This window comes from Anabas testudineus, chromosome 3, assembly GCF_900324465.2.
Source record: "Anabas testudineus chromosome 3, fAnaTes1.2, whole genome shotgun sequence".
Classification (NCBI taxonomy): Eukaryota; Metazoa; Chordata; class Actinopteri; order Anabantiformes; family Anabantidae; genus Anabas; species Anabas testudineus.
The window spans coordinates 339,278-363,284 of NC_046612.1; the positions used below are offsets into that span (position 1 = coordinate 339,278).

General features: G+C 43.6%; 1 protein-coding gene across 1 annotated transcript; it reads right to left on the reverse strand.

The window, feature by feature from the left end:
• Nucleotides 1-6,337: 6,337 nt before the first annotated feature.
• hsd11b2 (hydroxysteroid (11-beta) dehydrogenase 2) lies at nucleotides 6,338-22,711 on the reverse strand. Its single transcript, XM_026378128.1, has 5 exons — nucleotides 22,432-22,711; nucleotides 14,543-14,755; nucleotides 12,505-12,690; nucleotides 11,154-11,291; nucleotides 6,338-9,048 (listed from the first exon to the last, which is right to left on the reverse strand). The coding sequence occupies exons 1-5, from the start codon at nucleotides 22,709-22,711 to the stop codon at nucleotides 8,651-8,653; spliced, it is 1,215 nt and encodes a 404-aa protein (XP_026233913.1). The 3' UTR covers nucleotides 6,338-8,650.
• Nucleotides 22,712-24,007: the final 1,296 nt, after the last annotated feature.

Sequence of the window (24,007 nt, forward strand, 5' to 3'; positions counted from 1 at the left end):
CCTGTGGGAGCCCACATCTGTCAGCTGACTCAGACCTCAAGCTGTTTCCAGCAGAACAAACTTGCAGTGAGGTTCCTGCAGGCCCAGCTCTCAGAGCCCAATCATCAGATCTGTACCATGGTGAGGATCCAGAAAACAGATCCTCTGTTTAACAGTTTGCAGAGATGAAGGTTTTTAAAATATTTAACCCCTGATCCGCCACAGGAGGGGACAGTCAGCAGAAACTGAGAAGGACAGAGGAAATAAAGAAGCATGGACAGAAGGCAGAAAGAACATTAAGGTAGCTAGGAATAAGGAACAAGGTATGGAAGTAAAGCCATTGGTAAACTTGAGAGGATGATGAGAGGGAAGTATGGAATTAAAACCCACAGTGGAGAATTGATGATGGGGAGTGTGGTGTATAAAGAGTCTTAGAAACATGACAAATGGAACAGGCTTTAACACATTAACACATGCTTTGTGGCTGGAAATGTGTTAAGCTGCTTTCAGACTTCATCCTGCTTCAGTCTTCCATAGCAAAAGGATAAAACTCACACAGAGATGTGGAACTCCATATACACCTAATTTGTAACCCTCCCCTCCCACCTCCAGCTCTTCTGTTTCTAACTAATGACTTCTAGCATTGATCTGGGACGTGCTGTCCTCCTGCAACCTCTGCGTCTGTGCTGCTGGAATTTTGACTGACCCTCATCACAAAGTAGAGCATCCTCATTATAAAGCCATCATTAGTGGAAACAATGAAGTGTGCTGCAGTCTTGGCAGTTGGGACGGGTCAGATCGACCTGTCTTGCAGACCACACTGTGAAGGGGTGGGGGGTTGAAGGTCCTCATCCAGGACTATAAGCGGATCTGTTCATTTACCGACAATATATGAATGAATTTTCACAGGTAGGAACTGATAAGAGATCAGCTGTTGGTCTTGCTGGACTGTTCAGTACAGTGATGCTCCTTCAAACCAGTGCTGCTTAGAAGCGGGGGCTTCTACCTGAACATTTAGTTCACTGAGCCTTGTTAACAACAGTGTGAGAACTTGTTAACTCAAAACTGTTTCCTACATTTACACACTATAAATTTAATTCACAGGCCTCAGCGCCGGTCTGTAAAAGTCCAGTCTTCAAAAAGCTGCTGGAACTTTTGTTCATGTATTAATGACTGATCTAGGTGAAAACTGGACCCTCCTCCACAATATGTTTTACTCAGTGACATGATTCTCATATGTGGGGCGGCTGTGGCTCAGGAGGTAGAGCAGCACCGCCTACCAATCATGGGATTGGTGGTTTGATTCCCAGCTCCTCCCGTCACATGTCAAAGTGTCCTAGGGCAAGATACTGAACCCCAAGTTACCCTCTGTGAGTCAGGTCAGCTCTGCCAAGTAGAAAAATGCTATATAAGCGCCACTCTATTGTGCTTATAGTGCTAATTTAACCATTCACATGAATGAGCTATTTGGAGATACAAATGTAAAGGAATCTGGAGGGTCTGGAACATTTAAATAAATAAAAAGTAAGGAAAAGATGTGTTACCACAAGCAGAAAACTTGATGAATCAGCATCCCGAAGCGTTCCTTCTTGATTCCAGTTGCAGCACCGAGCAGAGTCTAACTACTAACCAGTCTTTCTGGATGCTGACTTGTACTTGGACATCTGTCTCTGCTGAGTCATGTTATAGTACAAAGCTCAGAGTCAGAAAAAAGTACAAAGCACTGCTGTCAGATAGAAACTGGCTCTCTGGGATGTTGGACCACATCATGAAAAAGTGTTTTTCCATCAGTTCAGCAACAGTTGGTTTAGATGAGTGGAGCTGTGCTTCTCTGAGACTCAGCACACACTGACCTCTTTACCCTTGTGATCTGAAACTTTCAATGTCTCATTTGGCTCCAAAGCCTAATTTTCTCAACTGTAACAAACCAGCTGGCAACTAGTTAAAAATAAATTTTAATATGTGAACATTGGATCATCAGTTAATTTGAAGGGAAATTAGAGTCATGACATTGAATGGTAAATAGTCTACACTTAAATAGCACTTTTCTACCTAACACTGCATCTCATCCACCCATTCCCACACAGATGGCATCTGACTCATGTGGGGCAACTTGGGGTCCAAAGGACACTTTGGCATGTGACAGAAGGAGCCGGGAATCACACCACCGATCCTATGATTGGCAGACAACTGCTCTACCTATTGCTCTACCTACAGCCACAACAGTGGTGTTGATGTCAGACCTGCAGCAAGCCAGTACTCTCCAAAAAGTAACTCCAGAAACTGGTGCAGTAAGTTCAGTAAGAGCAGGAGTGAGTTCAGACTGTGTCGTCTGACATTCAGGCGGAGCCAAGTGTGACATCTGGAGCCAAACTGTGTTTGCCAGCGCATGAAGAGATGGAGTGAGTGTTACACAAGAACCGAGTGAACCACAGATTCATTAAACTCTCACATCTCATTAATGTTCACATTAATCTTTAGTTTTTGTCAGTGACAACCTTCCTGCTTTATGTAAGACCAGTTTAAAGGCTAGAAAGGGAAACATGTAGGTTAAGATTCCTGAGGATAAAGATCCAGATTCAGCCCAAGCACAAAGAGGAACATACAGTCAGAAGAGGAAGGGCATACAGTGAAATATTACAGGGAAAGTCCAGTTGGAAAAGCACAGAAACACTTGAGGATCTCAAGGTAATCAGCAGAAATCTCCACATTCACTAGGAATGTGAGCTTGGAGCTCCATGATTGTTCAAAGCAGCACCTTGCCGGATGACATCACAGTGCATGTACTATCCCACAGGCATGGGTTAGTATTATTCAGTGGCTCTGTCACTGTTACAGGAATGAAGGCAAAGTACTACTACTAAAACTACTTGGTTAGGTTTAGGCAAGGATTGTAGTTTGCAAGGGGATTCTACAATAACAACACTGCCAGTCTGAAACGGGACAAAGTCCTGCGTCTTATCAGTCACCATCCACTTCGACCCTCCACCTTCTCACTTTTTAAATGATGTCACAGTATATGTGCTCCTGTCACAACTAGCACCACCACTAAATTCAATTCAATTCAATTTTATTTGTAGAGCGCCTTTTACAATTGACATTGTCACAAAGCAGCTTTACACAACCAAAGAACAGTACATGAACAGTGAATGTGTATGAATCATAATAATCAGATTGTCCCTGATGAGCAAGCCGAGGGCGACGGTGGCAAGAAAAACTCCCTGAGAAGGCAACAGGAAGAAACCTTGAGAGGAACCAGACTCAACAGGGAACCCATCCTCATATGGGTGATTACATGCTGTGTAGGCAGCAGGCAGTCCAGTACAACAGTTAATGTCTTAAGTCTCCGCTGACTTCACTGTGTGAAACAATAAAAATCAATCAGTCCGATGACTCCATGCTCTCATTTCTCCATACATGACATCAGATTAGAAAATATGTTTCCAGAGATGCAATTAATCTAAAGAGAAGGGGGATGTCATCATCATCATCACGTCTTCTCCCATAAAAGTAAAATATACAGTAAGCCATAAAACAACTCTATGTGCCTCTCAGTTCAGAAACTACCCTGTCCACCTGAACCACCAGACCCAGTCTGTACAACCTGACACTACTCAGCCACGAGGTTCGTTCTCAAAACAACCATGGAGGGACAGTTCTGTCTCAAATCAGACAAGGACAGTCTGCTGATACAATGACTGGAGCACAGAGACACGATGGCAGCAGAAACAGGAACAGAAGCTGGAAACAACCTAGCTGACTGTACTGTATTATGAGGCAGAGACTCTTATAATTAGGCCTCAGGCCTCTGGCCGTTATCAGAGGATTACATCAGCTGGAGTTCAGGTAAAGTGACAGGACAACACAGACCAGTGAAAAAACAACTACAGCCATTGCTGTTGTTAGAGAAAAGTTTTTCTTCATCAGCTAATAAAAAGAGATGTTTTCCAAGTTTACCAAGATGGCGGCGTGTAGCTTCTCTCTCTCTCAACAGAACAATGTTTTCGTTGTCTTGTGAGTGCCTCAGTTTCTTCTATCTGTCCTAAAGCGTACATGCAGTCATGAATTTCTGTTCAGCAGTGACAGAACCACATTTCTACATTGTTTACATTAAAAAACAGCTGTTAGCTCTACGCTGCCCTGTACACATCTATCACAATCTAGTACATCTGCTCCCTGAATACACACCCAGGGTGAGAAGAGTCTGCATAGAAGAAAACTGTGAAAGTGTGGACTGACGAGCCTAGCAAGAGACTTGGAGATTGTTTTCAGACCACACACACTCTCCGGCCTGCATCACGGATTATGACAACTTCTGTGCCGACCCAGAGGGTGAGGTGGGCTTTTATATCAGGAGACAGAGAGGAGCAGAGGGGAGTTCAGCATGAACTGAAGTAAACGGGGCTGAGGACAGCTACAAGAAGAAGCTTAAGGAGCAGCTGGAGGAGAACAATGCACAAAATGTTCAGGACCAGACAGCATCAGTTCCAGACTTCTCAGATCAGCTCTGTGAGGTGGTCACGCACATTTTGTACCACAGAGAAGCTCATCCTCAGTTACCTCCACTCTGAGCGGACCTGCGGCAGTTTGCTTACTGGGCGAACATTGGGGTGGATGATGTTATCATCTACCTTCTGCACAGGGCGCTGACTCACCTGGAGACTGCCGGAACTGCTGTGAAGGTCGTGTTTTTTTGACTTCTCAGGCACTTTCAACACCACTGACCGCCAGTACTGAGAGGGAAGCTGGAAGGACCAGGAGTGGATGTACAACTGACGGCATGGACAATGGACTACCTCACCAACAGGCCACAGTATGTGGGATTGCAGCACTGGGGCCCCTCTATCTGCTTCACTCTATACACTTAGGATTTTCCATACAACACCAGCAGTTGTCATGTCCAGAAGTTCTCTGAGGTTCTCTAGTCTAAACACCAGTAAAACAAAGGAGATTGTGATAGACCTCCGGAGGAAGACACTACCTCACACACCGGTGAATATTCAGGGTTCGGACATAGAGATGGTGGACAACTTTAAGTACCTGGGTGTTTACCTAAACAATAAACTGGACTGGTCCCACAACACTGATGCCCTGTACAAGAAGGGCCAAAGTCGCCTTCATCTTCTGAGGAGAATTAGGTCCTTTGGAGTGTGCAGGCCTCTGCTAAGGACTTTGTATGACTGTGTGGTAGCCTCAGTTGTCCACTACGCTGTAGTTTGCTGGGGTGCAGGCAGCACGGACCAGGACAGGAATGGACTGCACAAGCTGGTCAGGAGGGCCAGCTCTGTCCTGGGGTGTCAGCTGGACTCTGTATGTTTTGTCTGTTGTCACTACACAATTCTATACATTTTTTGTAAACAATTCAATACTTCAAATCATATATATTCATTTCTATTCTTTTGCACCTTAACTGTTTCTGTGAGCTCCTTAAGAAGTAAAGTTCCCTACTGTGGGATCATTAAAGTTTTATCTTATCTCCTCCATTGAACTCGCCAACGTGTGCTCTTTGGACAATAAATTGAACCTCATCCGACTATTACAATTAACTCATAGGACTGTGGGAGAATGGTGTGTTTGTGTGTTTACAGAAACATGGCTCAACAACACTGTCCCAGACCGCCCTCACTCGCCTCCTCTCTGCGGAGTCCCGAAAAGCCTCCTTACTCGCCTCCCCTCCACCGACTCCTGGAAAGCCTCTCTTTCCGGGCATCAGTCATCAGGAACTCCTCCGAGCCCCTCTCCGTCTAAGACTACACTTCCCATCAGCCTCAGCTCTGCCTCTGCCTGGTTCCGTTCCATCTCCTCTCCGTAAGTTAGCTTCCTTAGTCTTTGTTAATTCCTTTCTTGACATATTATTATTTGGCATTTCTCTCCTGCTTAGATGTGGCTCCTGCCCACCTGGACCCCTTCGCACTCTAGTTCCTGATGTCCCTCTCCTCTTAAAATAAACCATTGTTAAACCAGTTGTTTAATCGTGTCCTCATTGAGCCCGAGTATGGGTCCAAACCCTCACACTACATGTGGTAGAATCGACAATAGACTTTGACTAAACGGGGACATGTTACAGCTTTATGACATAACTGACAGGCGACGAAAGAAGGGGAATGACAGGCAATGAAAAAAAAAAAGTTTCAGGGGGATGGATCATAAAAGCTGTTGTTGGATGCAACCTCACGGGTTTCAGGTTCTCTGTGTTTTATTAACATAACAGCTGTCAAAAAAGATCTTCAACCTCACATTTGAATTAGTCTTATTAATATGACAAAAACACATGAGAGGCCAGGCCTCCAAGTAATTGTGTATTTTGCTTGGTTGGTGATTCAGCCCTGCTCCACCACAAACAACAGAGAAGGCGACGTATGAAAAAGTCCAGTTTATTTCTATCAAAGAATGAAGCAAGTGAACCCTTGACATCATGTTTGTGTTTTATATTTTCATGTAAAATTCACAGTTAAGTGATGATAAAAGAAAAGACACCATAAATAGTTTAATTGAAAAGGAAACCATACATGAGCTAACAAACACAGAGAAAACAAAGTGGAGGTGGGTTAATGTAGAGATAGACAGTACCACAGAAACACAACCTGTGCAGAAATTATGATTTAAAAATAATAATAATTATTATTATTGTTTATTCATTTGGAATAAAGTTGTGATGTTGAGGTTGGAGTTTTGTTGGTTTCATCACAGCCATGTTTCATGTTATATAGTGAAGCACAACAGATTATAAAGAATAAAAAAATGTAACCCTAACCCTAACAATCAGAGAGACAAACACTGTGATTTAAGGTTTTCAAAGAAGAATCACGTGATATACAAACCAATTTAAAATGGATTGCTCTTATTTTAATTCGAAGTGAGACAGTTCAGATCACACAACTAACAAGATTAATAAATATCTGGTTTAAATATGAAACGTTTACTGAGAAAAACTAATCCAGCAAACATTTCACTACTACAAACAGACAAAATGGATCATACATGGACTTTACAGTTGGTTCCTTCCTTAAACTCAACAAGTTTTTGTTGTTGTTTGTTTGTTTATTCAGCTAATCATATGCATATTTTTCAAATTTACGCAAAAAGTACCTGTTTGTGATAAATTGTGTAGATGTCACAATCCTTGATGAGAAGGCGTTAAAATATGAAACATTATTTTATAAATATAAAAAAACATCTGTATCAATAGGGGCAACAATCTGAACTATTCTACACTTCTGTGCTTTTATTGTGGTGGTTGGAAGTCCAAACAGGAAGTCTGGTAATCAGAGCCACCACCCCTTCTGAAAACCAAGTAATAAAGTAGTAGAAAATAGCTTTTGTGTGTCTAAAACAAAGAAGAATGAGACAAACTAAATGTGTACTTTTATTCTGAAATCATTCAGTTTTCACTCTGATGCAAAAAACAAACACACAGGCTCAGAAAAGGTGAATGTATTTTAAAAAGTATTCTCAGAAGAAGATGCTGGTTTCTAAATGAGAAAAATATTCAGAGATGTAGAAATCTGTGGGTGGGTGGATGGACGGAGGTGTCACTACAGTAGCTTGTTTCACTGAGCATGCTCATTTCAAGGCTCAGACTACAAGTCAGTTCTTCACCTCCCAGCAGCCAGTGCACAAATATCCGACAGCTAGTCCCTGTGCTAAGGACTGAACATTTTCTTTATCCGTTCGCCCATCACTGATGTTTTGATTGTGTTAAAAGGTCAAACATAAAAATAACTCCATCATTCGTCCAGTGATGATTGATCTGAATTTAGTGAATTAAGGGTCTCATTGACTGAACTGGTTGGGGTTTTTTTGTTGCATTTTGTTGCTGAGGATGCAGCGATGACGTGAGTGAGGCAGCTCGGAAACAAAGGGACACAATTTTATCAAAATTAAAATTAAAGCGAAGCACTGTTTCAGTCCACTAAAACTCGGTCTGTAACATAACTTCATGGTCGCTGTTTCCACATGATTTGACATTACTCAGTTTAACTGTGGATTTGTTGAACCGTCTTAGTTACAGGGAGTCAGTGGAAGTCGGGCTGATCGTGGCCGAGTGACGGCACACTCTGACCCTGACCCGACCACTAGATTCGGCTCATTTAGTGTGTAAATTGCAGCTGATAGTCAGCTCCAGTTAGCAGCAGGTGTTGGGTCAGGCTAGGGCCAGAGTCGTGCCATTGTATTTGGCCGGTTGGTGTCGTATGATGTCATCGTGTTTTAACAACTCAGCAACAAAGACGATGAGTAAGAAGAAACTATATGTGTTATTGTTACAAAAAAAGCAACACTGGTACAAAAAAGGGGTGTCTTTGTCTTTTCCTTAAAAACAAGCTGCTGTAGTGTTTCTCTGTGATGAAGGCACATTAAGTCATTGTGACCCAAGACAGTACAGCTGATATTGCTGATGGAGGTGTAGTGTTTTCCCATCAAACTGTGGCTGCATCTCTATCTGTCCCCTGGCCCCTGACCTCCACGTGGGTCCTCTCTAGCCGCAGGGGGCATCATGGGAACAGAAAGTAGAGAAACGAACAGAAACCATTTTAGTGCAGCACGATGATCCCTTCAACATTTTAAAAACACCACATAGGAAACAACAGGTTACAGCTCTATGAGCGCATTACACAAGTGGTCCTCTATGGCTGCAGGATAATGACGTCAGGAGGCTTCTACTGCCTCACAGCTACTTGAGTTTTTCCTCGTTGTTGTTATTGTGGAGGTTCAGGTTCAGGTTGAAGCCCGACTGCTTCCTCAGAGCTCGTGGCATCAGCTTCTTCTTCACAAACAGTTTCTTGAGAAAGTGGTTGCTGATGCTGAATGGGCAGTAGTTGTGGATGAAGTACACAAGGCCAAGGCCAGGCCCTGCAAAGTAGCGCACCTGTGGCTGCGGCGCTAGCAGCGCCTGAACGATGGTGTCAATAACAGGGCTGAAATCGGGGTTGGCCTGCTTAGCGTGGCTCTGGAATAGCTCCTTGGTCTCGTTCACGTAGTCCTCGCCGTAGTCCTCGAGCAGTGCTGGGGACAGATTCTGCAGCAACTGTTTGTGCTGCTGCTCCCAGTAGGCATGGTTACTGGACTGACCTGCAGAGACACCAGTGTTACTACAGTAGCAACAACTGTAAAAACAGCAGGAGTGACCAAAAGAACTATGGCTGGTCCAATATTATCAGCACCATAATTTCTTACGACCCAGAAAGAAGACACATTACTGTATTAAACTACTGAATCACACGTTCACAGTGGGATTTATGGACTGCATTTACCTGAAAATAAACACTATTCTAATGGTTGTTCCATGGCTACAAGGACAAAACCCCTTCATTACATTTGCAAACAAAGTGTGGATGTGTGAAACCTGGACACCAACAGGTCACAGTGATGCAACCAGATGTCAGAAAAGATACAGTGTACTTAAAGTGGTAAAGTGTGTTTGTTGCTAAAATGTGCTAATCTATTTTCTACATCTGTTTCTTATGGGTCAATATTTCCTCTGGCTGTGTTGAGTTCTCTCCTCTCTCATTGGGATAATTACATTTTCACTGAATTAAAAGGTCACCTACAGCAGTGAGATGTTTATCTATGATCACCTATCTACAGGCCTCCTCGTCACTATCATTATGTTGGAGCGAAGAATAAACTGGGAAATGAACAACTCATGACTCAGGATTCTCATGACTCAGCGCTCCTTCCAGACAGTATTTGTAGAAATGTGAGTAACAGTCCTGACCCACTTTGGACTGGCCTTTGTCACAAGACACTGGACTCTACCATTTTCATTCATTAGCACCTTTCCTGCTGCAATGCACAGTTTGTTAGACATCTGTAGTTTGACTCTGAGAAGAACGTTGGCATCAGTTTCCACGTTTTACTGCTAAAGGAGCCAACATGCCAGTAAAAGTTCTGACAGTGAAGCAGAGATTAAGTGCTAGAGCACAGAAACATATTTAGTGTGAACTGAGCAGAGCTGTGAGTCAACAGAACTAGCACTGACATTGTTCATGTTTCAGTCTCACTGGCTGGCGTCAGTGCTGTTTGAATGCTGAACATGGAGTTGGCCCAAAGTCTAGACAGAGTTCAGCCTGAGCTGCTCCAAAAGTCAGCAGAGTAAGAGCAGGATTAGAAGTTTAAACCCAAACGTGTTCCTTCAGGATTAAAGCGTGAACAGAAGGATAAAGTGTTCCCGGCTCTGTGTTTACATCCAGTCAGTCATCACTCGGGGAACCGGAACATGATGTGTTTGGGTCTGTTGGGTTAGGGTTAGGGTTATTTTATCTTATTCGGTTTTTACTTTGTTTTTTCTTGTTTTCCTGATCTGTTAAATTAAATTAAATGCTCACTATTTCAAAACGATTAATCACTAAGTGATTTTTCATGCCATGATCAATTATATTATACTAATCATTAACATAATTGATACGAATAAATCAGTAAATAACATGTGAATTAACTCCTTTTTTGGTGTGTGTTGGCACCACCACAGTCATTTACAACCTTACGCTGCAGCAATAATGATACACAATGTTGTAAAAACTGTTTCAGTCTGTACAACCAGACCTTTTGCTGATACTTCAGGTGCTTGGGATTAGTTGTGTTTGTGACGTAATTTTGATAAACATGTCAAAAAGTCTCCAGAACATAGCAATTTTTCAAAAGCCACACAGAATAATTAAAGCAGAAAAAGCAGAGAAGCAACGTGCTGGCTGTGTGTGGATGTACTCTGAGCTCTAGTCCTCTAATCACATCTATCCATCCTGCGAGAGTTACAAAATCACAAGCTATTTGTATTGTCTGCGTGTGAAAACAGATGGTCCGTCCCACATATGGTCCTCATTATGAGAGTATTTCCTCAGCAGGAGGCCTGTCATCATGTTCAACATGAGGCACCACTACAATATACAAGGCTGGAGGAAATAAGAGCCAGAGTGTGAGGAGTGTGGTTCACTCCTGACTGATCAGGATCAGTAAACATCTGATTTGTTGTTTCTGAACAGTCAGTGTCTTCTCACTCGACCTCCCACGTTTTGTCCCATGTGGCAAATAAACAAATAAACGCTGTGACATGGAACTCAACAACTTTACATTTTGATTGTGCTTTGTGTTCGGATTGTGCCGACATATACTAATAACAATCCCAGGTCAGGTGAACATGAACTTAACATGAACACAGATGCACACTGGCTGCTCACCTGTCTTGTATGAACCCGGCAGGATGGTGGAGACTCGGACCCCCCACAGTTCCAGCTCGTGACGCAGCGTGTTGATGAAAAGGTTGAGAGCTGCTTTCGACGCTCCGTAGGCTGCCAAGCAGGGAAACGGCTGATCACCTGAAAACAACCCAACATCATGATGACATCACACACAGACTAACCAATCACACACAGCAGAATGAACCCACAAGACTCAGTGGAGTCTTACTCAGAGGTCTTACTCAGAGGTGCACTTAAAAAAAAAAAAAAAATTTCTACCCTTTCTTTCTAACATCTCTTGAAACAGAAACACTTTTTCGATAGCACTCTGCTTTGATGTTGTTTCTCCTTGACTTAGATTTTGTTTGCTTGCCTTGTTCCTCACTTGTAAGTCGCTTTGGATAAAAGCGTCTGATAAATGACTAAATGAAATGAAATGAAATGAAATAAATGAAATGAGAGGTAACTAGTTGTGGTCTGTGGAGGACCGAGCGCTATCCACACTGGAGGACCATGAGATGAAGTTGAGAACTTTAAGAACAGCTAGTTGAGCTCTGCATCGAAGGCTTATTAAATTGATCTGACATGACTAAAGTGTAAATTAGTGTCAGAAAACACACTGAAGCTATTCCTCCCGCTCAGAGATTCAGCCCTGGAACTGCCTCTAAAAGTGGATGAACAGGTAATTTCCCCCCAGACCTGAATCTGCTTTCGCAAACTCCTTACTGAACAGCTTAAGAGCCTGAAACAGCTGACTTTGACAACGGTGGTAATAAAGACAAATCGAGTTCTGCAGCTTTTGTGAATATTTGTCCACGTTTACATAAAAGCTGTTTTAGTGTAGCCTGTAGCCCAGGCGTCCTCTTTTCACCACTTTGATCCAGTAGAGGTAAAAGTGTGCCAAATCAGTTAGGAAAACACAAACGAAACGGCTTCAGCCGTGTTTCTACTGTTTGAGCCCTGTTTTCGAGAGGATCAACGCCTACTGAGTAAATAAAGACCAACATTTAAGGTCTGCACACAGCATGCACAAAAATCGAACCATGAAATCTGTTAAACACATTAGATCTGTGAGGGGGATGAACCTTTGTGACGGATTAGATTGTACTCTAATGTTCCCGCTGGACGACAGTTGAGTTGCACAAACAGAGGGCAGAGAAATGAGCAGCAGCCCTGTTTATTTGGTTTGGCAGTTTGAAGGTAGCAGTGAGTTCATCTGTGGTTCAGCTGTTCTGGAACATTCAATGAAGATTTATTACAGCATCAGTGTGTGTGTGTGTGTGTGTGTGTGTGTGTGTGTGTGTGTGTGTGTGTGTGTGTGTGTGTGTGAGAGTGTCTGTGTGACACACACCGGCAGGGCTGGAGATGGTGATGAGGCGTCCTTTGGCCTGTCGCAGCAGTGGCAGGAAGGTCTTGGTGACATTCACTGTGCCAAAGAAGTTGACCTCCATGCAGCCGCGGAAGTTGGACATCAGAGACAATTCTGCATCTCCAATGTTCACACATATTCCAGCATTGTTTACCAGTCCCCACAGACCTATCACACACATACAACAAAGATTACAGACAGCTATCAAACACATTGAAGCTGAAAACACAACTATTTCCAGTGGAGCAGAGAAATACAACAGATAAATGACACCATGACATCATGTGCACCAAAATCCCACATGGGATCGGAGCAACATCCAAAAGCGAAAGTGAAGGTCACACCTGCAGAGTCCAAACCACCTGTCCAAGCCTACAGTACCCAAACAGTCCTAATAAAACCTCCTACACAAAGGTGTTTGGTTCAGTTCAAGTAAAAGTAACTCTCCATTAATACGTAGGTGATGCAGTTCACCTGAAGCTGTCTGGGAGAAGTCCTTTGTAACACTTTCCAGAAGAAAAGTGTGACGTAGCAAACACGAGCTTTATCTTATGTCCATGTTACAGCTGTAACATGGACATCCTGCTCGTCAAGTACGTTTGTCTCCATAGTTTTACTTTACACAGCTAGTACACAACTACTACACAACTAGTACACAACTACTATACGACTAGTACACAACTAGTACACAATTAGTACACAACTACTATACGACTAGTACACAACTAGTACACAGCTAGTACACAGCTAGTACACAGCTAGTACACAACTAGCACACGACTAGTTCACGACTAGTACACAACTAGTACACGACTAGTTCACGACTAGTACACAACTAGCACACGACTAGTTCACGACTAGTACACGACTAGCACATGACTAGTTCACGACTAGTACACAGCTAGTACACGACTAGTACACGACTAGTACACACTGAAAACATGAGGTCCACCTTCCTGCACGTCTACACACACACACACACACACACACTATACACAAACCCCACAGTGACTCAAAGGTCAGGGAGTGTGTATCTCGGCCTTTCACCCCCCCACTTCTTTTATTACAGCCATCCGCCCATACACACACACACTCAAACAGTGAGTGACACACAGGCACACACACACACACACACACACACACACACTCACTGTGTGTGTGTGTGCACGTCCTTACATGACTCGGAGCTACAGCCAGCAGTCGGAGCTGTCTAATTACAAAGCCAGTGGGAGCTGCAGCCTGAGCCAATCGCTGAGTGACCCTGGAGACTCTCTGTGCTCTGATTTCAGCGTGTGAAACATGAGACACCCCCCCCCCCCCACGTCCCGCTCCACTCTTCTAGCTGCTAAAAGACATTTCTTCATTAAAGCCGTTTTCCCTCGACGCCTGCTCTGCTGCTTCTGCAGGTCAGTGATTTCCTAGAAGGATATAGAACAAACTCCAGCACACATTCCTGTGCACCTCACGCACACTGAGTGTGCCTTCAGATTCTGGAAAGAACACCCTGAGGTGAACTTACACGATCTGCACAATCAGCAAAACCACTTTTAAAGGAGCAGAGCAGAGTTGGAGGAACTCTCTCATCTGAAATTAATCTCAACTCAAACAACCACTCAGACTTTTCTACTGTTTAACACTGTTGACAGGGGAACGCAGTCAACAAATCTTTTATATTAAACGGATTTGTATATTTGGAATTATTTTATTCCATTATTTACAACATTCTCACATGTTGGACTAGGACATGTTGAGAGCTGGAAGCAGAGGGGGTATGAAAAGCCAAACAGGTCACAAGTCATCTCCCTTCCCTCATTGTTTGACATCCAGCTGCTTTGTCCCAGAGCTTTTTTTTTAGCGTTTAAAAATGCCAGTGGGCCGAATGAAACTACTATAGAGCAGATGTAACACACCAAATGGGTAGGAAAGGCAGACAGCTCATCACCTCTTTGTCTAACTCCATCAACACATTTATCTCCCAGCAGCTCCAGAAATTTGTGATCCATCTTCAGCCAGTTTTTACCTCTGAGGCCCAGCTTGGCCTTGGTGTCCAGCAGCGCCTGTTGGACTTGCTGCGGTTGGGTGATGTCCACCTGCAGGAGGGTGAGGCGGGGGGAACAGATCCTCTGCAGCTCTCTGGCTCCGTCTCCTGACAGGTCCAACACTGTGGCAAACACCTCGAAGCCCAGAGCATCCAGACGCTTTGCTGCGGCATTCCCGAAACCAGAGTCGCAACCTGCAGGGTCACAGGGACACGGTACTGTCAGGTGTTTGTGTGGCACACAGGACTAGAAACATCACGTGGGCTACAACATGACATGCAGTCTGCTGCTTTATGGGAAGAACTCTGCAGCAGATGTGGCTCCAGAGCAAATTTACCAGGGTGATGTTTTTACCGAGGGACAATGTGTGATTACAAAACAAATGAGGCTCACAGTCTTCTCAGTTTACAGCAAACCACACATTCGAGCACAGCCGCTGTGCACAAAAAGGACATGAGCCAACTACACAAACCACTTAGTCATATCCACTGTGACTGACAGGCTCACGAAAACAAGCAGAAACCAAAAACATGTAATGAACCACCAGAGCAATTACTGACTCAGCTGGATTCAAACGAGCGTCTGGCAATGATTGGCCACAGTTTTCATCTTCAGAGGTTTTTACTTTTATAAAATCTATGCATCTAACGTTCAGTGCATCCATGCAGAGGCTGAACACATGCAGCTGCAGAATTATTGTCTGGTTTCAAAGCGTAACAGCAGATTGTTCTGTTTTCCTGTGAGATACAGCATCAGTGTGATTTTCACGTTCACTGAGGAAACCATTAAGTCTGAAGCGACAGCAGATCAATGTGCCGATCAGACTGAACAGCAGCTTCGTCTCAAACAGAGCCCTTCCTGCTTCTCTTATCACCTCTGCTGGCAGATGTTTGTGCTGATAAGAGACTGACAGCAGCTGTCAGTACAGGTTTGAACACAGCTCTGAGATCCGGCTCTGGTCCACTGCTGCCACGGCTTTCTTACATAAAACAGTCTGATACAATCAGGGTTGAAATTTACTGCCTCAGAATGTGGATTGTGAAGCGCAGTTTTTGCCTGAATATGTTTAGTGTGACTGTGAGGTGCTGAAATGATATCATGCTATTAACTGTCGTGTGCTTCACGAGTAAATCAGGACTTCGGTGTTCAACTTGTAGCCTGGACAGCTGAAAACATTTATCTAGACGTGTAACAGCTAAACTCTTATACTGCTCAACACGATTACATGTTATGTTAACATAGCGGCCATATGTTCACCGTAAATGTTAATGACAAGTTGTCCATATGTTGCTGTATGAATTCAACAGGCGTCTGCGTCTTTTCCTGTATGAACCTGCAGGACAACACCAGGACTGGCTTAAGGTCAGGGAAAGATTGTATGCTGGCTTAATAAATAAAAATCAGTCTGTCACTTGACACTCGATGTCTCTTTAACTTATTAAATTTAAATCACAACACTTTCTAGCTAACTTTTTATAACCAAATGCCAATCCCACTGGACTCAAAGTTGGATCTGCACTTACTTTACCCTCCATCAACCCCAGCCACCTACTTGTGGTAAAGTTATCTTCATTCATTCAAAAAGTAATTAATGATTACATTTTCTACAAAACATAACCATAAATTATAACACTAACTGAGGTTGACTTGAGCATTTCCACTCATTTTATTAATTTCTAATAAATCTTTTTTCTTTTTTTCAGGCACATTTGTTGTGAGCTGCTTTTCGCTCCAGGACGATTCAGCGAGTTACATGTTTGGTAGAACCGACGGGGAAAGTTGTCCAAACCGAGATTTGTTTGAAAGTGTGTACGTGACTCCATCAGCCTGACAACTGGTGTGCTGGATCGGGTTCAGGTGTCAAATTCAGCAGTAGCTCTTCAGGCCTCTGTGCACACGTGCAGAACTCATGCAGCTCTCTAGGAGTGGCTTGTATGAATTTATGGAGCTGGCCCACACAGTCATAAAAAGTTTCATTCATTCCCAGACAAGCCACGTTTATTTTCAGAGTAAAACATCATGAGCTGCTCAGATTTTATCTCATACCCCACAGCCCGCCTAGCTTCCCGAAATTCCAGCACCTTCAACCTGATCCTCGGCGGTACTCGCTGTTCTGTTTGTCCTTTTGTACAGCGGGTGTCTGAAAGATCCTGCTGGCAAGAGAGTGGAGGTGTTGGCATGCTGCCTCACTCCGTGTCCTTGGAGGGTTTCCAGAGTCACGTCCCAGGAATAAATACCACTGCTCTGCTCAACGTTACACAAACAGGCTCTGCACCTGATTCACACACTCAGTGCCATCAAAAAAACTCTGGTTTCACTGCCAGTCTCTTTATTTTTCACCTGTGTTTTACAGCTGATAGCAAAATGAGGGGAGTCGCAGGTGTGAAACTTTCCAATTCTGTTGAAAACTGGGTTTCCAGATGGATACAAAAAGAAGAACCAGAAATTTGGATTGTTACATCGTTCCTTTTTACTGAGACACAGCACCTCAGTACCATCTGAGCACTTTTTGCACAGAAACATCTGAATGTCTAAACACATGCAGCAGGTTGAATATTGTCTGGTGAAACAGACAGTGGCACATTTTTGAATTTGTAAATCATTATCATTAATTAACAATTAAATCTGGTCTGACAGGAGCATTGATTTTGACTCATTCTGTAGATCACCTTGTTAAATTACCAGCAGCTTTCCACCTTCATGTCAGTGTGTGTCCAGAACTGCTGGCATGGTACTGGAGTTTCTTGAGTTGTATTCCTAAAACTGAGTAAGATGATCACTGATCCCTACCGGAGAAAGGCCACAGCCAGGATTTCTACCCCATTCTCCCAAATGGAGGGCAGCAATCGCACCACTACACTATCGAGCCACCAGCTAATCACAGCTTCAGGTGGCTGAAACTGACACTGACAGCATTTACATGCACTATCCTGGGTACATCAAATCTATGTATGCTCATACTTTAGGCTCATTTGATGTAAAAACTAGGAGGCAATCCCCTTTCATCCGGACACTCCAATCTTTGGCTGGCACATGTTCTTGTGGATTAGGAAGCTGGTTACGTGTACACATGGCAAAGAAATGGCATTCTCCAGGAAATACTCTAATCCCTTACAGAAATCCAGTTTCTTGTTTACATGACTGTTAAAAAATCTATGTACTTGATACAGTCAACTGTAACAGAAGAGACTGTCCAACTGTATGTGGGCTCAACAAGTCCTAATCGATACTTTAGATATTCTTCAAAATGGGCACAGGCACTGCTGTCGTGGATATGGTTTTGCATTTCTGTGCAGGTGAGCGTCCATTAGAGCACAGTCTGCATGGTCATAACTTTCGCCTGCAAACACAAAGTCTGCATGACTCTTGCAGATGTTGGCAGCATAGTAACAAGCTGATGTGGGATGTATTTCCTTTGCACTGTAAAAGAACATGCACATGTATACTATATATACTTTCAAAGGCTTCTGTAGTTAAATTCAGGTGTTTCGAAGACAACATGGATATCCCATTCAAATCCTATCACAGGCTTTCAGATCTGTAAACAGTCAGAGCTGGACTCACACCTCACGGTAGGGAGCTCAGTCCAAATATTGAGTAACATTTTGTAAAATGCTGCTCATGTTTGTTCCGTTGTAAAATGATTTAGTCTCTGTGAACACAACATGGCCGAACAGCCAAGGGCTCCGTTGCTTCATCTCTTGGAAATTCTGCAGTAACAAATTGTTGTCCAACTGTGAGCAAAGGTCATGCAACGGGAACAGAACAAAGAGTCAAATCTTTAAATAACCAGGATTCGCCAGCTAATGATGAGCATCAAGACCTGTTCAGCATGGCAGAAACATTATGTAACGCTGTGATTGTGAAGACTTATTGGTGTGTAATCAGAGCACAGAGCAGTTTCAGTCTCTTCTTCTGACATCGTCTCTCTCGAAGCAGCTACAATCAGTTTTTCTGTTTCTCAAACTTAATGATAAACTAAACTCGTTGGTGCTGATTGGTTCTTTATTTATATGATCGTGAACTCTGGTAAACTCTGCCCATGTCAACTGTGGGAGGAGTGAGGAAGGATGAAGAAGTGTGCTAGAACAAGAGAGCACAAAATGGGAGGTAAAAGAGAAGAAAGGAAACAGGAAGAAACTGTAAAGGAGTAGAATGTCTACATGATAGGAAGGAAGGAAGGAAGAGTGTCAGAAAAATGAAGAGTTACTGGCTTAGAAAGGAAGAGTGCGGTTTTCAGAACTTTAAACGTTAGCGAAGAATGTGAGCTCTTGTTTCTGTTGGAGGAGTTTTACTGCAGCTGTGGAACTGAAAACTTTGGACCAGAAATCGGTGTCCCTTGAGGGTCAGTCCTGGACGCCAGCCAGAGAGCAGACATCTGATGGACTTTGAGGGGAAAACCACTGATAAAGCAACAGTTGAGAAGGGCTGGGGAGCAGTTGAGCTCCTGAAGTCCAACTCAACTCCTGCACGATTGTGATATGGTTCATTATCGATCACTGGAAACGTACTGCCGGTATTCACTTTTAATGCTTTTCATTTCACACGTTCACGCTCAATATGAAGAGAAGAGTTGTTCTGTCTGTATGTTTCAAACACTGTCTGCAAACATCTCGTCCACCCTACATCACCAACCGTCAAGGAGAACAAACCCATAAGCCCCCAGGCTCCCCACATCTACCCTCCACTTTGCTGACTAAGAGGCTGAAGGCTCTAGGAGGTTTCCTGAACATGAGGGTAGAGTGCCGGCCCGCAGTGCTGCCTTGAGCTCATCCTTCGAAGAATGTGCCTCACTGTAGAACACTTCAATTAGCTTTCTAAGAGGTTTACTGGGACCTTTTTCCACTGCTCTTATTTCCAGGGCGACCCTGTACTGAACTTACAGCCTTTGGCAGAGCCAATTAAGAACGAGCTGTCGATGGAGCTCTCGGCCCTGGACCAGTTTTAAATCTCCTCTTAGAGATCACCTGTTTTACTGCAACCCACCGGGACCACAAGAGCGGAAACACTTCCACAGAGTTTTTGTTTCTACTGATCTGAGACATCTGTCCCAGGACAACCTGTTGCAATGCTCCGTTGTCTCTGGTGTTACAAAAAATGTTTTGGGTTTCAGTTTCCTCACGGCCACAACGGGGGAGCTGACGACCAGACACGGTCAGGTGCAAGTCTCAGGGATTTCGTACCATGTTGCCAAGACAACAGACGACCTCCTAGAGTTCTTTGGCTTGGACAATAAACCGCTTAGTCTGCAGTATATGTTGATCTGATTGGGATTACCACGGCACGGCACCAGGGCCAACATTTACAACCAGACATCAAGAAGCAAAGGGCTGAATCAACCTTCTGCGTTCATTTATCTATAAAAAGGAATACAGTTCATTACACATACAGTGTGATGATTACTGGTCAAATCAATGTGCAGTGAAATTCATCAGATACAGGAGTATCTGACAGTCCCATGCAGTTTTAAGTTTAATGTAGAAATAAGACACAGTTGATCTCCCAGTTATCTTCACTGGACAACAGTCAGTTCTTCCATCATGGCCCATGTCATGGTGTCAGCTGAAATTCTGCACAAGGAAGTAAAAACTGCTGCCCTGCCCACACCTTTCCTCAGGGATTACTGTGTGAATGTCAACAGTTCAGTGGCTGATGTTTGTGTAACCTAGATTTCTTTCTTCCAGATCAAAGCAGCGTCTTTCCCATGTGGGAGGGGGCAGTAAGAGCTGTGGACCACACCTTGTTCAAAGTCTGAAAATGTGTGCATAAGAAGTGTTTGGTACATTATCGCTGCTGCTGGACGTGGCTGAAGGAAATGAGAAATCTAAATATTTGTTATTTAACTTACAGAGAGAACACTGATAATATTTTACTGTCCATCTCCACACTAAACACACATTTACTACAGTATACCTACAGAAAAGTTTTAGGGACTAGCTGTAACCACTGTGACTTTTAATCTTTCACCGTCTCTTTGTGCACCACTTTCCGAGTTCCGGGTGTCGTGCTCCGTTCAGGCCACAAGAGCACAGAGTGCCAAGTGTGACATTATATTACAGTGACCATAATAAACATCTATTTGTTGATAAGAAACTGGTGGAGTGATTGTAGTATTTAGTACACATAGGAACTCTGGTCAAACCACTGCTCTTCCCACTTTTCCACGACATCTGAACTGGCAGGACGCAGTGAGTAGGATGACTTTTACACAGACACCATGCACTTTTTGAATACCCCTTTTATCTCTGTAGTGTATGGGAAAATCTGGGTTGCAAAGGATTTTTATTGCAATACCTCAAGCAACCACTGGAGGAAAATGCTCACTTAATGTGTTCGTGGTCCTGTCGCGTATGCAGGCCTGTACTAGTAGTGAGCCAATCTGGGCTTATACAGCTGCAGTGAGCCAGTGGGACAAACATGTTAGTCTGTCACCACCCACACTGCTCACAGCAACATACAGTGTTTAAAGTCTCCATTTTATTCGCTAGCTGCTAGTTTGGCAACATATAAAAACTGAGTGGGAGGCAAAATACAATTAATTTTATGAGCTTTGGACTCATTATGAAGTCTACATATTGAATTATTTCAGTTTTTGCAGCGCTACTTGTTGCATGAAGAGTTGTCCAGAAGCAGCAATAAAAGCCCCTGATGGCAAGTTTTCACCATCAAACAGCTGAAAATACATTAAACGTGTTCTGACCAACTGAATTTCAGCCTCAGAATAGTGAGGTTAGAATGAAAAAGACCACAAAGAAGTAGTAACTGGAATCGCTTGGTTTTTGGCAAGTTAGGTGATAATAAGAGAAACATCAGGTCGTTCAGCTTAATGCATGAGCAAGCTAAGCATCCCTCTGTCTCCATGGTGACAGGAGTTATGAACCTTTCAGGTCACTTGAGGACCAGTTTGGGAAAGTAAGTTTGACTGTGGGCAGATTCTGTGAGAGTACAGTTACACAAAGGCAGATCGTGGTGTTATTTAACAGTCACATTAATCTGCAGATCTGATTATCTCGTTAACCACAACACAAAGCCAGAGCCAGCTGGCTGTCAGGCAACAAAAATGTGATTAAGGCTGCATGGAGACTGAGGACGATCCAAAAACACACACGCAGATCTATAAACCAGTCAGCACTTTTATCAGGCTCATTTCCACAGTGCTCCGATCAGCAGCATCCCTCCACTCTAAGGCTTTTATTGTGAAGGGGAATACCACTGCCTCCCTCCCCCTGCAGGCATCTATTGTCCATAAAGTTTATTCCCCAACAGAAACCAAACACACACTTCTTCCTCCTCAGTCCGAGTCCCTGAGGGATCAGATCACTTCCCAGGTTCAGTTCAGCTTGACCTTGTCTGTGATCATTTACACTCCCACTAAAGATTATGAAACTTCTTCTATTAACCTCCTAGATCCTGGTTTTCCCCTGAGTTTCCTCAGAGTTAAATTACACACACACGTGCCCCTTTTCCCAGCAGCCTGAACATTTAGTGTCAGGCTGCAGCTACAGGTCTACGTCTCTCCTGCAGATTCTTGAACAGATCTGGACTCTCTGCTGGCGAGTTTTAATGAAGGGCAGAAGTGTTTCCAGCTTTAGAAAAAAGTTGTTCTGCTGATGAAGACTGTGTGATGATGTAGTTTTCAGGAAATGAATAGACTTTGCTAACCTGACACTGAGAGAGGTGCTGTCTCTCCATTCCTGGTGCTTTCTATGATTTAATGCTCCTTCATGAGTTAGAATCATTTTCCAGACCTTTGACACGCGTCAATTCAAACCTGACAAACACAGTAAATCTCCTGCTGAAACTCTCCATCTCAGAATGAACGTGCAAACACCAGATTTCTTCCAGTCACTCACACCTGAGTGACTCTTACCTGTGATGAAGACGGCCTTGCCGTGGGCAGGTAGAGCAGCTGGCGGGGGTCTGGTCCTTGCAGCCAAGTAGATGCAGCAGGCAAGGCCGAGCAGCACCAGCAACAGCACAGCTGGCAGGCAGAACGCCCACAGGCGCTCCACCAGCACAGTGGCCCCCAACCAGGCCACTAGGGTGGGTGCGGTACTCAGGTGCGATGCCAAAATCTTCTTCATGGCTCCACCAATAAACACAGTCAGAACACATAAGTAAATCCAGAAGGGAAGGGTGTAGTCTTCCATTATGAGAAGAGGGTCTGTCTGTCTGTCTGTCCCTTCTTTACTTCAAAGATGAGTCCAATCCCAGGTGTGAGTGTCTCTCTACCGCTCTCCCTCTCTGCTGTACACACTGTGTCTGGTCGGTGCAGTGCAGCCGGTGCAGAGCTCGTCCCTGCCTCTCTGTCTGTCTCACTCAGTGTATATATAGAGGAGAGCTGCAGGGGAGGAGGGACTACAGGCTGCACCCCCCATCACACACACACAGTCTGGCTCATGAATAGTCATGAGTTTGGGTTATTGGAGTATTTTACAACTTATTAAACAAAACGCTGAAGTACTATCACCAACACACAGAATGTGTAAACCTTTTATCTCAATCAGCGTCAGTTCAGCAGCATTGTGTCAGAGATTGGTGCTAAAGTTTTATGAGGGTGACACGTCTGCAGCATGAAATCCAACAGCTGATCTGAAGCAGGAACAAGTGGAGATAAAGTTTTCATTCAGCAGATGGTGACTTGCTCTTTCCTCTGTTCAGGAGACTCATGTCCTGGGAACTAAAATCAATAAAAACACCAGACGTAGACTTTTTTAACACGCCACCAAACTAAAGCTGATTTTCATGAATAAAAACCTGCAGATTTTTACCTTTTGGGTTTTTTAGATCTAACAGCTACAGCTAATGGTCTTCATCAATTAGAGGAGTTTTTTTGGTTGTCATGAAGATCCATCCGTCATTCAGGGGCTTGTTTAGTGAAATCATTATTAAGGACTGTGGCACGATTGACAGCTCAGGTAAATCATGTGAGTGGAGCTCGAGTTGCTGTCGAACGTAGTAATTGTATCCAAACTGTTTATTGTCACAGTGATGACGTCTAAAATCTGAAAAAAGCACTTTTGAATTAAAGTTACGCACTAACAGCCAAAGTCAAGGTTTTTCCACAGCTTTTAACTGTGTCACCCTATTTTGTCTCTGCTCCACAGAAAACCTGTTAACCTGTTGACACTCCACCTTGTGCATCCACAGTCTCATTTTGTTCGGATTAGGAAAAAGGGTCTGTGCTCAGCTTTCACAGAAAACAGCACTGACAGTGAGAGGCTGTAAAAAGATGAATCTGTGTTTTCTGTGTATTGACTTATTTATGAGTTATTGGTATGTTGAGTCCAAAGCGCTGCTGCAAAACCAGTCGAGTAAAACAATTATAATATCGGAGGGATAAAGACAGAGGCTGTTCTCCCTGGGATGAATGCCACAGAAACTGATCAGAAATCAGCAGAGTGAATTAAAAGTAGGATCAGGATCAGGCTCGTCGAGCTGTAACT